The sequence below is a fragment of the Phyllostomus discolor genome, chromosome 6 (genome assembly GCF_004126475.2).
Source record: "Phyllostomus discolor isolate MPI-MPIP mPhyDis1 chromosome 6, mPhyDis1.pri.v3, whole genome shotgun sequence".
NCBI lineage: Eukaryota > Metazoa > Chordata > Mammalia > Chiroptera > Phyllostomidae > Phyllostomus > Phyllostomus discolor.
The window spans coordinates 47,512,743-47,528,036 of record NC_040908.2 but is presented as its reverse complement, the minus strand read 5'-3'; the positions used below and the strand labels follow the sequence as shown (position 1 = coordinate 47,528,036).

The following is a 15,294-nucleotide window of genomic DNA, read 5'->3' as shown; positions in this document are numbered from 1 at the left end:
ATAAACAGTAACCTCATTTAAAATAGTCAGGGAGCTAGAAGAGACAACTGTCATGCACTTCCAGCCCAGTACTCCTGCTGTTGCTGCTGCTGCTGCTGCTGACAACAGTGAGGGAAATGAGGATGCAGCCAACAGTTACAGAGTTTTACTATGTGTAATTACTCACTCACCACAAGTTTATCAGAGAGGTGCAACTGCAACTTCATTTTACAAATGAAGAAACTGAGGTTTAGAGGAGTTAAGGATGCACAAATTACTAAATGAAGATCCAGGTTTCAAAGGCCAATGTGTTGGCTTCTATCACCGATGATAGTAATTATGTATTATACAGCTGATGCATTGAGAATTGACTGTTGGTGGCAAAGATGGCTTTCTCATCCACAGAAGTTGGTGGTACAGATACGTGTACTAAAGTTACCAATCATTTATTGGTCATTTGTACATCTTCCTAAGGGGATAATACTTAGGATTCCAACTACATCCCAGGTTCTCTTGCTACTCATATTACATGACATCATCCCAGCTACTTCGTACTTGTAGCCCCTCTTTCAAGGAGCTGACCAAAGAGATTGAAACATTGAGGTAGTTGCTAATTATGCCATTTTTACTCATTTAATAAATATTTTTAATATGTCAGGCACTGTTCTAGGTGCTAAGGAGACAGGAATGAGCAGGAGAGACATGATGCCAGACTTAACTGATCTACTATTTACCTTTCACTTGGAGTCTATGAAACCCAGATATTTAAAATAAGCCCTCCTTTATTCTTGCACGAGTTTGAACAGATTTTCATTTCTTGCAAGTAAACATACTTTAATTAAGATGGGTTATTAAGGATCAAGCTGGCAAACCAAAGTCTTTAGGGTCAAAGTCAACACTTGGAGTTGTGGGCAGGCGACGGCAGGGAGAAGGGCACTGGCACCTCCCAGGACGGGAAGTTGGCAGTCTGTGGGCTGTGGCAGCCAAGCCCATAATTTAGGCATTATCTTAAGTCACCTGGGAACATGTTCTCACTGAGATGAAGTTTTGGGGGACTATGTCATGCTACCATTGATACTTTTAAAAATAAAGGATACGAGTCATGTGAAAGCTTTTAACAACACTGGGTGACTTAAAATGAAAATGGGGCAAACTCTCTCTGGTCCTTGCTAGAGCATGCAGCTCCAGAATCTAAGAAAACATAGAATCATCATGAGGCTCCATGTAATTCCCCTCTGTCTATAGCTGGATAGCTGAGTGAAGTAAAAATCTAGTGTGTAGATCAATCTTTCAGGTTATGAATCAGCACACCAGCTATCTTCATCATCTCACCTTGTTTCCTTGATAAAGGCAAGGGTACCAAGGGAAGTTGTGGAACCCTGATTCCCCAGCCTTCCCACAAATGCTCTCCACTGCATCCTCCTTGCCATAAGAAGGACACTCGGCTCTGCTATGTTCTGTCTTTTATTGAATCCTGTCCTATGACTAAGACCTAAACAACATGGGCTTGAGGGTGACATGCAAAATAAGAGGAGAGAAGAAAAGAACTGAATTATATCCAGAAGGAAATGTAAGAGTTTTTTAGGGAATCTCAGCAAAAACAGAGAAGACATGGGGATATGCATACTGCACTACTCATTCAAGGACGACTAAACATAATCTTGACTGACAAATTAATTACTGGAGGGCACTTCACTATAGAAGCTTGATTTGATGTACTAGCTAGTAGTTACTTTAATAGTTTGCTCGGTTGACTGGTGCAGATTTGAGTTTAGCACTGGCTTAGCTGTTATTTAAGGCCAGAACTCCTTTTGCATAATATAAACTTCAAAGGCTGCAAGAGAAGAATGATAGTATGGATCTGTCACATATGCTTTCCGTATGTTGCTCACCAGGGTCCTGAGGACTCTCTTCTCTCTCTCACATCAGGAACAGATTGGTAAAGGAATGCCTGAAGCCCTAAGAGAGACTCTCATGGGGAGTGACCAAAGGTGGATTATTAACTATATGGAATTGGAGAGTCTAGGATCGCTGAGCTCAAGCAATGCAGAAAATCAAAATAAGAGTACAGTTATCCCAATTGGCAGTTGTTTGGGCCATAGTACTTACAGTTCAGAGAGACTGCTTTATAAAGATTCATCAGTTCATAAGTCCCAGCAGCAAAATCATAAGCAAGCTGATTAAGATTTGCCTGATTAGCACTGGCTAAAACATCTCACACCTGAGGCAAGGGAAGCCTGCTGTACCACAAAGGGACTTGCAGCCATTGATTTTTGTGTATACAGAGAAATGGAAATCCTCAAACTTTTCAGGAACTCCTGGGTCCTGAATTTGAACCAAAACTAATTCTTTAGGGATGCAAAAAGCTTTCTGACCTTTCAGTTGGAGTGGGGGCTTACAGCAGTTCAGCAATAATGGTGTTCTGTCACTATCTTATATCATAGTAGGCTCAGTGAGATCATGACTCTACTCCCAAGTTGTCTCCCTGCATCCTGAGTTTAGGCAGATTCTCACACTGCTTTCCTGACCTGTAAAGTGAGGTTATTATGGTAAGAATGGTAGAACACAAGGCTTTGGACACCTTATGTCTTTCCAAAGTAGTAAACTTAGGCCAGATCAACTAGATCATCAAAGAACTGAGAGAATTTGGCAAGATGTATCCTATTGCTTTTCTGTTCAAGGACCCAGTTTATTCCATGCAAAAGGCTAATGAATCCTGGGAAATGGTGGATTACACTAAATTTAAATAGATGCAATTGCTGCTTCACTTCCTTGTACCCAAATGTGCTCTGGGTTTGGCCTAATGATGTTATATTTTTAATATACCAATCTTATAAATAATTTAGAAATCTGAGAACATAACTAAAAACTGAAAATATTTAACATTAACCATGAAAAAGTCAGGTGTGAAGAAAATAAGAAAACACATAAAAACATATGGATAAATAAATGAGCATTATAATAAATAAAATTTCCATGGCTGTTCACAAATGATTTTATATATATTACTTACTTGGCTTTGTAACAATACTGTGAGAAAAATATAGCAGTGAGTAGTATTTCTAGCTTATTGATGGATTCAGGGAGGTTAAATGAGTTAAGTCATTCACTCCCATGGCTTAAATCACCACACAGAAATGTGCCAAAAGTCCCAAATCATCTCTATGGATGATTACTGCAACAGCCTTATAACTGGTATCTGAGGCTCCTGATAAATTGCAGAGTACCTTCTAAACATGCAAATGTAATAAAATCATTCTCCTACTTAAAATCTACAGTGTCCTATTTTCTCTCCAGCCTCCAGCATGGCACTCTGTACAGAGTAGGGACTCTACATATATTTGTTGAATAACCAAAACAGATTACTGAATTGATGCTATTAACAAGCAGCTGAGCTAGAATATGAACCTAGACCTCCTTATTTAGATTATACAAAGGAGAAAGCTTAGGAAATTACAGCTCCAGACACAGACTGAAAAATCTACTGCATGAATGATGGAGTAATCCAAGTTTGATTAAGGAGCTAAGCATTAAGCTATCAAGACTTGCTAGTATTTAAAATCCAAGATCCAGTACTCTGATATCCAAAACCAAATATAAGACACAAACAAATGAAGATGTAAGATGAAATTCATACAAAGCAGAAATTATCAGAGGTCACTGTCAACTCTGAAGTGAATAAAATATTTTTGTCATATCTAAATTTCTAATAACGTCCACCTTAAGGGTTCGGTAGCCCGCCAGGAAGGATTACCCAATAGCAACGCTGTTTGGTAATGGTGCCCTCAGCAGTAGTTACCATCTCTGGTAAACAGTAGAGCTAACTGATTGATTTCTTGCAAAAGCACAAAGCTGAGAATTAGAAAATCATCAGTTCTGGATCATACCTTTTAGAATAACCACAGAAGTTAGACAACAACCAAGAAGAAAAACTCAATTTTTTATACCAAATAAAGGGCATCTCCAAATCTGACTGATTCACAAACTATAGACAAAGGTTTGAGTAGTCTGCAAAAGACCTTCTGAGAGCTGCTAAATATTTATTAACTGCTGCTTCTGATGATAATAAAAATAATAATAAGAGAAACTACTCCTTACTACAAATCCTTACTGCATTTATTTCATGGCTTGACAAAAACATGAAATAAACCCTTTAATGCATTATCTTGTTTAATTCTGACCCCATCTCTGTGATATTAGGTACTATTATTATTCCTACTTCATAAATGGGGCTTGGCTGTGACACACGGTCATACTCAAAGTAAGTAGTAACTTGAATCTGTCTTGTCTAGCTGCCTCTAAAATCCATGTTCTGGATGATACACTATACTAGCTGAATCTCTCAGGTCATGGTAATGCATATAATTTTTCTATATATTTGGGATCTAAGAAAGTGGCAACCCAGGCTTCAAGGAACATTCACATTCTATCTTGTCCAGAGTTTGATTTCTTTTGGGACCTATGCAGTTCTTCCAAGGACTCACAGACAATAGGAAAAATACCTCATGCACACACCACTGGGTAGAAAGATGTAAGTGTTAATTATCTTGTCATTTGGGGCTGCTTTTATACGCCTCTGTATAGTTACTTGAGTCTTATGTATCATTTCTTTAAGATTTTTTTATAGACCACTGAGCATCTAAAAGAAAAAAATGAGGGGGGTGGTATAGCAAAAGACAGAATAGAATTCTTCTTTTAAAGTAAAATAAATGTCCATGGAAAGTTTCTTGACAGACAAATTACTGCCAATTAGAAATGAAACATTAAATTCTAAATCAATGAAACTTAGTGGCTCCACAATATATTAGAAAAAAACTGCAGTGGTAATACCGTTATGGGAGGCACTGCCATGCCTTACACATGTTAGCTTCAAGCTAATCCTGCCTGAAAGGCTATGACAAATATTGAACAGCTTTTCAGATAAGATACTGGCTCTCTGCAACCCAATTTGCAAGGTTAACAAACTCAATTATACTTCCACCTTTTCATTAAATGATCTTTCCTCCTCTTAGTCTTAACTGAAAGCTGTCTCTCTGCTAAGGATGCCAATTCAACTATCATTCTCTCAAGTAGAAGCTGCTCATTCTTCCATACAAAATGTAATTCAGAATTGGGCCATACGATGGGCATTTTCCTTCCTCATCAGTGCTTCTCCCAGACCATCACTCCCCCTCCTCAAGGCCCATATATTCAGCTTTATCACCCTCTGTCTCCCTCTTTTTGCTCTATCAAAAATGCAGTCCTGCAGTCATTCCCAATCATTCATCAGACTTTGTTGTTTAACCAAGGGCATTTGTTGGTTGCCTAATCCAAAGTCCTTTTCTTCCTTTTCATCATACCAGAATAAAGTCCTATGCTTTCATCCAAACTAGAAGAATGATTTCAAACTCAATATCAAAAATCAATCTTGATTGGTCTAGCTAATCATTAGGTTTTTATTCTCCCGGTAAATAATTGGTTAAGACAGAGGGATGTAAAACAATTTTGGCTAGCTAGATGCATAGAATCTGGTAAATGAATTCTTGAAACAATTCTGTGGCTGCTGGATATTATTATGCCTGGATGTAATGCCTGGAATTGTACTTATTTCTGAATGATGAAATTATGGTGATTTTTATTTTTCCACCCAAAATTTTCCACAAAGAACAGGTATGATTTCTATAAAAAATAAAATTTAAAAAGAAACTTAAAAAGATGTTCATTTATTCTGTTACAGGTCATAATAGAGTAACATAGGACTCATCTTCCCCACTGAAAAAACAACTAGAAAACTGGAGGCAGCATCTGGAAGAAAGGCTATAGATATTAGACAACAGTCGATGCAGGACTGGGATCCTGGAAAGAGGGAAAACAAACGAGGCGAGGCGAGCACAGCAGTTTCCAGGCTAAGATGCAGAGGTGGCAAAGGGAGGGAACCCAAACAAAACAATCTCCTACTTTCAACTCAGACTTCCTAACTCCTAGGTAGTCTGAGTTGAAAGTCAGAGACTGCAGTCTGGCATGCCAAGGCAACTAGGATTTGCAGGGCCAACTACCAGAGAGGACTCAGGAAAACTAGAGAAGTGTACCGCTGAATATTTGGCAGAGTACTAATCTGTGTGAGCATGGGAAGAAACTACCCACGGCTGGGGAAAGAACCACCAGAAATGAACAGGCAGAACAATTTGTGGAGCTCTCACAGAGCTGGGAATACTTTGTGTTACCACCAAGGCAGAGTTGAAAAATCTCAAAACACCTGGGCATGGTGCACAGTTCTTCAAAGGGCATTGCTTTACATTTGGGTTTTTATAAGACCTAGACAAAAGGCTGCTCTGAATCTACTAGAAACTTAAAAGCAAGTTTTGAAAGGATCCAACCAATTTGAAGTAATGTAAATGCAGCTCAGAATAAAATTTAATACTACTTAAACTAATACAACAGAATACAGCACCAACAACATAAAATTTAAAGTGCCAGGCATCAGGGCTTCTCCCTGTGGCCTCTCCACAGGAGCTGGTTTGAGCCCCTCCCAGCACAGAGGCCTCGAGCAGTCAGACTTCCCCTACAGCAGCTAACTAAGAAGATGCAGGCCAAGTTGCCTTTTATGACCTAACGACAAAAGTCACAAGGCCACTTCTGCCACATTCTGTTGGACACAATCAAGTCACAAGCTTTCCCAGATTCAAAGGAAGGGGAATTAGATGTCATTTCTTTTTATTTTTAATTAAATTTTTATTGTATTTTTTCCATTACCTTTTACCCCCCACCCCCAGCAATCACCACACTATTGTCCATGTCCATAAGTCCTTTTTCCTTTTCGCTCAATCCCTCTGTCCCCTAACTCTGTCTCTCCACACCGCCCTGCAACACTAAGATGTCATTTCTTAATGAGGTAATGGCAAGGGTAGAGAAAAACATGTGGGAATGGACATGCTGTTGTTCATGTCTTTGAACAATGTAATCACACTGTATATCTGTGGTATGGACCTTGTGGTGACAAATTTAGTTGCAAATGTCTTTATTTTATCTTCATTTTTGAAGGCTATTTTTCCAACAAGTTTCAGATTGCTAGGCTTTTTCTTTCTTTCAGTACTTTATAGATGTTCTAGTGCCTTGTAGTTTGCACTGTTTCTGATAAGCAGTAAGCCGTAACTCTTATCACTGCTCTCCATTATGTAATGTGTCTTTTCTTTTTTGGCTGCTCTTAAGATTTTCTCTTTCTTTTTTGTTAGAAATATGACCACAGCGTACCAGGGTGTGACTTTGTTTTTCCTGCTAAAGATTTGTTGAGCTTTTTGAGTTAGTAGATTAATATTTTTTACCAAACCTAAAAAAATTCAGCTACAGCCATGGATTATGCCCATCTTTTCTTTTAAATTGTTACATATATTTTTATTCAGATTCTTGAAGGAATGTATTCCTAAAAGGATCTATTTTCAACATTTGTGTTCTTAGTGAGTCTGTTTCTATTGCCTGTTTTTTATCCTGTTATGGATCAGATTTTCCTGCTTTTTTACATGTCAAATTGTAGCTTTTTACTGTGAAATTGTGGCTGCTATGTGGTTGAGAGTCTGAATTTTTGTGTGTTTGTTCATCTTCGAGGACTATTGAGTTTTGTTTTGGCAGCAGTTATTTTATTGGCAGATCACTTCTATCTTGTTGAGTCATGTAATTAGGCTTTGTTACGGTGAATCACGGGTAGCTCTTATTCTAGAGCTCAAGTAGTACTCTTAAAACCTAACATTCTGAGGTCTCACTGAATGCACAAGATCTTTAGCTGGTCTCTCCACTCTGATGGGTCAGAATCCAGGGTCTCTGGGCACTCTCTAACCTCTGGCATTCCTATTCAGCTCACAGACCCTCAGTGGCCGTTCTGTGCCAAACCTCACCAAGTTTCACCCTGCACATAGCAACTTAGTTTCTGACCATAGACTCACGGGCTCTCTAATACAGACTTCTGGAGCTAGTTCTCTGAACACTCCCTGTTCCCTAGTTTCTTGCCCAAATCCCAGCTGCCTCATCAACCCTATCTGCCAATCTCTGTTTATCTGTGTAAAACACTGCTTTTTATTTGGGACCTACTTTCCTGTGAGGCAACTTGGACAGTGCACCTGGACGGAAAAGGAGTGAATGACAAGCTTACCTTGTACATGTCCCCTCTCTAAAGGATCATGACTTTGTGCAGTTGCTGTCCAATGCATGAAGAGAGTTGCTTCATACATTTTGTTCAGTTTTACAGTTGTTTATGGAATAAGGGTGACTTTGATAACTGTTACTCTGTGGTGGGTGGAAGTGGAAGTCTTCATTAATTAATTAACTAATTAATTAAAAATAGCATAGCCAATAAATAAATTCTTAAATTTCCAGTCATCAAAATCAACCAAGGAAAACCAATACGCAGTAAAAATAAAAGGACGGGGCAAAAGTATTAGCAGACTCATGGAATTTTCCACTATTTTAATTTTCTTAGAATCAGGAAAACCATTTTGAGTCACATCATTTGGGTCCATTTTCGTTTTTGCTTACAACACTGTGACCACCACGCCACCCGTCCTTCCCACGTCCTCCTGCCTGCAGCTGGACTTGGTGTCCAACAAGTGAATGATTTGGCATGAGTCAACGGAGCCAACAAGGATTCCCCGCTTTCCCCCGGACAAACACTCAATCTCCTGTCACCCTCCGTGTGGGAGGCGACCCTGCAACTGTATTCCGACCAATGAGACATGCAGGTAAGTTTGTTAGCGGTCTCCTGAAAAGGTGTGTATTTTCTTAGTAAAAGGAATAGCTGAGACTGGCCTCTTTTTCCGGCCTCTTCTCACTCTAATACAGACAAGGAAGGAAAGCCCACATGCTAAGTATGGGAGAGGAGAGGAACCACAGAGCCCAGTCCTAGGTGACATCAATGAGCAACTAAATCAATGCAGAAACTCATGGCCTCTGAGAAAAAAAATAAAACTTATTTGTTTAAACCCCACTGTCTAAGGTTTTCTGTTTCTACCTGTACTAAAAAGCATTTCTGACTGATAAATAAAACAACATTTGTCCTTTAGACTAAGAAGGGTTTGCAAATAACCTGTAAAAATAGCTTTAAAATAAAATATAAAAAGAAAATGGTTGGGAACTACACTCTTTTGAAGTCTTTGAACTAATCAGGTTTTCTTCAGTTTCCCTCTAGATTGAAAAATGCCTCGTGGCCAGGGATCTTCTGTGTTCTACATACGGGCCTAAGCAGTTCTGCGTGCTTAAATAAGCTTGCTGATAGACAATTTCTAGGCAACCTTTAAGTTATTTTTGTCATCTAGGTATTTTTTGACTTCATCAGGAACAAAGACCTCATAGATTTAGAACCTTTTTTTCCACAGAAGTGGGTATGCAGGCAAAACAAGCAAGCAGAGGGATGGTTCACTGCCTTACGTTCACATTCTCTGACATCCAAGTTGAACTGCTGTAATGCGCCCAAGGTAAGCTGCCTTACTTCGGCCTCCAGCAGAAGTTGCATCAGGGATGTGGCTAAATGCTTGCACGCTGACATGCACGCTGTCTGAGCCACCTTTCCCTGAAACACAAGAATGTAAACCACCATGTTAGTAAGTTGAAATTCCAACAAAATTATTTTTTAATTAGGAATGTCTTTAAGGTTTTCATCATAAGACCCTTACATTCAAATCATGTGGGAATTCATAGTGCCTGATGGCAATCACCTTAAATACTAGCCTCATCGTCATTAGTCATGTAGCTGTAACACTAAGCTAAAATTCATGAAGTCCAGCTACTTATTCAAGCACTTTTTTCCTAAATCAACAGATAAGTAATATTCAAAATCTTAAACCAAGAAGAAATTTTTCCACAGAGAATAAATTTCAAACAGTCCTTTCAAAACAATCATAATTCTTTTTTTTTTAAAGATTTTATTTACTTATTTTTAGAGAGGGAAGGGAGGGAGAGAGAGAGAGAGAGAGAGAGAGAAACATCAATGTGCGGTTGCTGGGGGGTCATGGCCCACAACCCAGGCATGTACCCTGGCTGGGAATCGAACCTGGGACACTTTGGTTCCCAGCCCGCGCTCAATCCACTGAGCTACGCCAGCCAGGGCTACAATCATAATTCTTAAAAAAAAATGTAAGCAATATTCCCTAACTTATCTAAGAAACCAAAGTCTTCACTGCTTAATGATTTATCACATATAAAGTGAAAAGAACGGAAAGGCTTTCCTGAAAAAACTTATTAAAAGGATAAATTTTGTTTTTTTTTAATAAACACTGAGGTTTATGAACACAAATTCTATGCTAATTTTTAAAATATGATATTGAAAGCTTACTATCTTCTTTAAAGTATTAGAACACTTTATTATTACTAAATTACATCTTAGCCCCAGGTCTAAGTCACACATCATAGACTGTCCAGAAAGCATCTAGCCACATACTATGAGAAATGGAGACATGTATTGAAGAAGATACAAGAAATATTGTACATAGAACAATGAGTCCTCAGTCCCCTTCAAAGTAGTCACGTTGGGACCTCACAGAATTCTCCCAATCACCCTCCGCTGGCCTATCATATTTTCCTGAATCTCACTGACGGTCTGAAATCTCTTCCTTTTCAAAGGTGATTTTAGTTTTAGGAAAAGCCAGAAGTCAGAGGGCACCAAATCTGGGCTGTAGGGGGACAGAGTCACCTGGCTGATTTGATGTTTCATCAAAAAAACTCTGCACAAGACATAATATACGAGTGGGCACCTTGTCATGATGAAGCTGCCAGTCACCAGTTGCCCATAGCTGCAGCCTTCTGAATCATCTGAACAGTTTCCATGGAGGAATGCTCAAACTTAATGCAAAGTTTAAGCATTATGCAGATTTTTTATGCAGATTTATGCATTAAAAAGTTTATGCAGATTTTTTTTTGCTCCACTGAGTTATTTTGAATGTGATGGCCACACGGTACACATGCTCAGTCGGCTGCATCTACCACCCCCACTGACTACTACAGTGAAGTCATCATTGTTCATGCATGTGCATTCCAGTCCACTCTCCTTGGCTGCCAGTTGACGTTGATGTTGCACAAACTGTTCTCATTATTTTAACAATGGCTGGACTTTTTCAGGACAGACCCTATATATCCACTTTCTTCAGATATATGTGTATATCCCATGTATTTCTGTTATTTATGATCACTATCTATTCTGAAAAACAGGGTGACATGTGTCTTAAAGAGTCTGAGTTCTCACATTAGTCAGTGGATCCTCCTTTTCTGAAACTATGAAATACTTCAGCCATATGGAAAATTACATGATGAAGACTCATGTATCCACTAAACACTGCAAATATAATTTATTGTGTGACCTCTTTAATCATTTTCCTCCTTCTCCCCACAGGTGATCATTATTGGTGTTAGGTATACTATTTGTATTTTTAAAATACTATTATGATAGGTATGCATATAGTAAGAAAAAATATACTATATTATGTTTTGAAACTTTCCATAATTTCAAAAGGCATTTCCTTTTGCAACTTGCTTTTTTGGTTCAATATCATAATGTGAAACTTTTACAAAGTAATGCAATGTATGTGACTGAAGTTCATTCCTTTAATTATTCCACAGTATACCACAATGTATTTGTCCATTCTTCTGTTGAAAATTTACTCAATATTTTGTTGTGTATAATGTGCACCTACATTTTTTTGCACATTATACACGGGATTATTATACCCATGGCATGTAATCATTATACCCATGCATAATGTGCACCCTTATTTTTCGCTCAAATTTTGGGCAAAAATGTGAGCATTATACATGGCAAACATGGTAGGTTATTTCTATTTCTAATTTATTTATTTATTTTTGCTGTTAAAAACTCAATAGGTCATGATGTAATACAGGTCTAGTAAAAATTCATGAAAATTCCAGATTCTCACTACAGTGTCTTTTTATATGTCTTTTTTCCCCATATATTTCACTGGGTCAGGGAGTATTTGATTCTCTCCTACTAAAAGGGAGGTATCATCCATTGTTTCTTAAACAAAGACAAAAGCACAATTCAGACAAATGTGCAGAAATTTTACAAACTCCTTCAAAGAAATATAAAAAGCACAATATTTATTACTTTCAATTACTGTGTACTTCAATTACAGAACCAACTGCTATTCATATACCAAATGCTAGTGAGCAGACGTGAAGGGCTTACTGAAAGCATCATCACCATCAACACCGTGACTCTCTCTACCAGCATCATTAGAGGGGCTGCTTCCGTTTACTAAGCGCTGAGTATGTGCCGAATGCTTTGAAAATATTTTCTCATATAATCCTCACAAGAATCCCATGAGGTATTTAATCCTTGATTTGCAGTTAGGACAGAGAAAGAAAGGTTAAGCTGCTTAAACACCTCCTAAGTGGTGGACCTAAGATGTGAATTCAGCCCTGTCAGACTTTCCCTAAAGACACTTCACAATCATTTAATCATTTACTCCCAAGTAAAGGGTTTCGTGGTAGTTTCTACATCTCTCTGTTGCCCTGAGACTCAGGTAAGGGAATGGTGAGTACAAGGAGATAAAAATCACACAAATCTGATAGACTGGGATACTGAGAAGTTTTTTCTTCTTCCCTCATCTAAAGAAGCATCAAAAGAATGCTGAGTTCATCGTAGGTATTTAAAATGGACTCCCCTCACACCCCAGCTCTCCTCAACCTACTGGGATCAGATCCTGAGTCTTAGATCATCAAGGGTTTTATCTAAATGACTTCAAAGGCCCAAAGCCAAATTTTTCTTTCACTGGATAATCCAGCAAGTCTCAAGAAACATGGAAAGAGGGCCAGGAACTATTCTGTGAAAGAGAACTATCCTCCCACACCAACTTTCTCTTCTGCTTCTGCTTCTGCTTCCTGAGTAACACTCCTCTGTTCACATTTTGGTGAGCTGAATTTACCTTTCTCTGGTGGTGCAGTTCAAAGGCATAAGAACCAGAGCACTGGAAGTGTGGATTTCAGTCTGAGTCTGAAAGCCTGAGAACCAGGAGTACCAAGGGCAGGACACTCCTTGTGATATTGTCCCACATATAACTAATGCACTGTAAAACTCTCTCCCTTTTGTTTCTCTTCCTGCACTTTAGTTTGTACAGTTTCAACTGCTCAATCTTTTAAATTTCCCAATCTTATCTTCTGAAGTTCCTAACTTTTGCTGCTAATCCAATTCAGCACATTTTTCATTTTGGACACTTTTGGTTTTAGAAGTTTCATTTGATTCATTTTTTATGACTTTGATTTCTTTCCTTATATTTATATTTATCTTTAAATCTTGAACCTACTGAACATGTGTGTGTATGTGAGCAGTTTTAAAAGCATTTACCTGCTAATTCTGTCACCTATGTCACTTTAACTATTTTATGGACTGATTATTTTCTTTGTTATATACCACACTGTCCAGTCTCTTCTCACATCTAGTACAGTTCTATTAACACTACATACTGTGAATGTTAGGTTGTCAAGTGTCTCTATTTTGTTGAATTTACTTAAAGAGTGTTGACTTTTTTATGGCAAACAGCTCAGTTTCTTTTGAAATTTTGAGGTTTATTGGTCTACTCTTTTATGTAGGGATCAGAATCGTCTTTCCTCTATGGTTACATAGGCTCGCTACTAATATAGCTTAGACCAGCTACTTAGCCATTCTTCTGTTGGCTCTATACACACTTCAAAATTCAGTGGGGTCTTTCCCTTCTTTCAGGTTAAAAATCTTATCATCTCCCTTCCTTGTGTGAGTTCTGGCAATTGGGCTCAGCTTCTGTTCCCTGGCAGTTGTTTTTTTCCTGACCTCATGGATTTTTCCTACACATGAGGCTTAGTATTTAGCCCAAGCCTCAAAGGGATCCCAATGTGGATATCTGGTGCTATTCCTCAAAATACCTTCCTCATCTCAAAACTGTTTCCTTACAAATATCAACAACTTCTTCTCCAAACTCCAATCTCTGTCTTCTAAACTAAACAACACTCCCATGTTGTGCTGGGGTTGCCTTGGGTGCCCTCCCTGCACCACAGTTTACAAAGCACCTGTGGGCAGATTGCCGGGGCAATGTTTCATTTGGTTCCCTCCTCTCAGAGATCCCAGTTCTGCACAGCCTGCTATCTACTATCTGAAAACAGTTGTTTCATTTAATTGGTCTGGTATTTCAAATGTTTATGGTTGAGAGTAAATCTGGTACCAATTATTGCAACATGGTCAACAGAAAGCATTTCGCCTTTATTTGTGAAAGATATATTTTGCTGGGTAGTGAATTCTATGTTGACAGTTTTCTTTTCCTTTTGGAATTTTAGAAGTTTCATTCTATTGTCCTCAGGCCTCCATTGTTTCTATGAGGAGTCAGCCATCATTCTTACTGTTTTTCCCTTGGATATATTTTTGTTCTGTAGCTATATTTAAGATTTTTCTTTATATTTGATATTCATATGCCTAGGTATAGCTTTCTTTGTACTTTTCCTGCATAGGCTCGCTGAGTTCCAGGAACTGTAAACTGATGCATTTCCTCAGACATAAAAAATTATCAAGCATTACTTTTTTAAGAAGTACTTTTGTACCATTCTCATTCTCTCTTCTTCTTCCGGGACTTCAAGTATGCCTATGTTACAGCTTTCAACTGTGTGCCATCTCTTTCATGCTCCATTCCACTTATAAAATTGAAAGAAAATTTTATTCTTTTTTTTTCAATGTGTGTTTAAGTTTAGGTATTTTCTGTAGACCTCTCTTTGAGTTCACTAACCTTGACTTCTGCTTAAAATTACACCTAGTGAGATCTTTATTACATTGTACATTTTGCTATTCTGGAATATACATTTGATTCTTAATACCTATTCAAGTAATTCATATTTTTATATTTTATACATTCTTTCCTGTGTTCTTTAACATATCAATCATAGTTATGTTGAAATCTTTGCTAGTATAAATATCTAGATAATCTAATGGTCTACTTCTATGACTCTTTTAACTTTTGATTATGTGTGTCAATTTCCCTGCTGATAAGCATGTTAAGAAACTCTGCTTTACATGTATACATTGCCAGTAAGAGGTTATAGAGGCTTTAGATTATCTTCCTCAACAGAGTTTGGAGTTTTGTTCAGGCAGACAAATTATTAGTGGGTCACCTTTATTTTGTCAGGCTTGTTTATAAAGTTACAGTTGGTCCATTTTAGTTTTGCCTTACACTGAGCACCTTGTCTATAATCCCTGCAAAGGGCTTTACTGATATTTGAATGGAAAAGTCTCTCCATGGGTTCAATTCTCAACATCTCTGGCTGAGCAACTTATAGAATACTTGCCCATATTCCAGCAGCTGTTGTGGTTTAAAGCTGCAG

At 38.1% G+C, this 15,294-nt stretch overlaps 1 protein-coding gene across 7 annotated transcripts in view; it reads right to left on the bottom strand.

Moving 5' to 3' along the window:
- Nucleotides 1-15,294, bottom strand: part of EXOC6B (exocyst complex component 6B) — a 559,588-nt gene that overhangs the window by 170,923 nt on the left and 373,371 nt on the right. For all 7 annotated transcript variants that reach the window (XM_028514764.2, XM_028514769.2, XM_028514763.2 and 4 more), the window contains one exon: nt 9,373-9,514. In XM_028514764.2, coding sequence (XP_028370565.1) covers nt 9,373-9,514 — 142 coding nt within the window. The remainder of the gene's footprint in view (nt 1-9,372; nt 9,515-15,294) is intronic.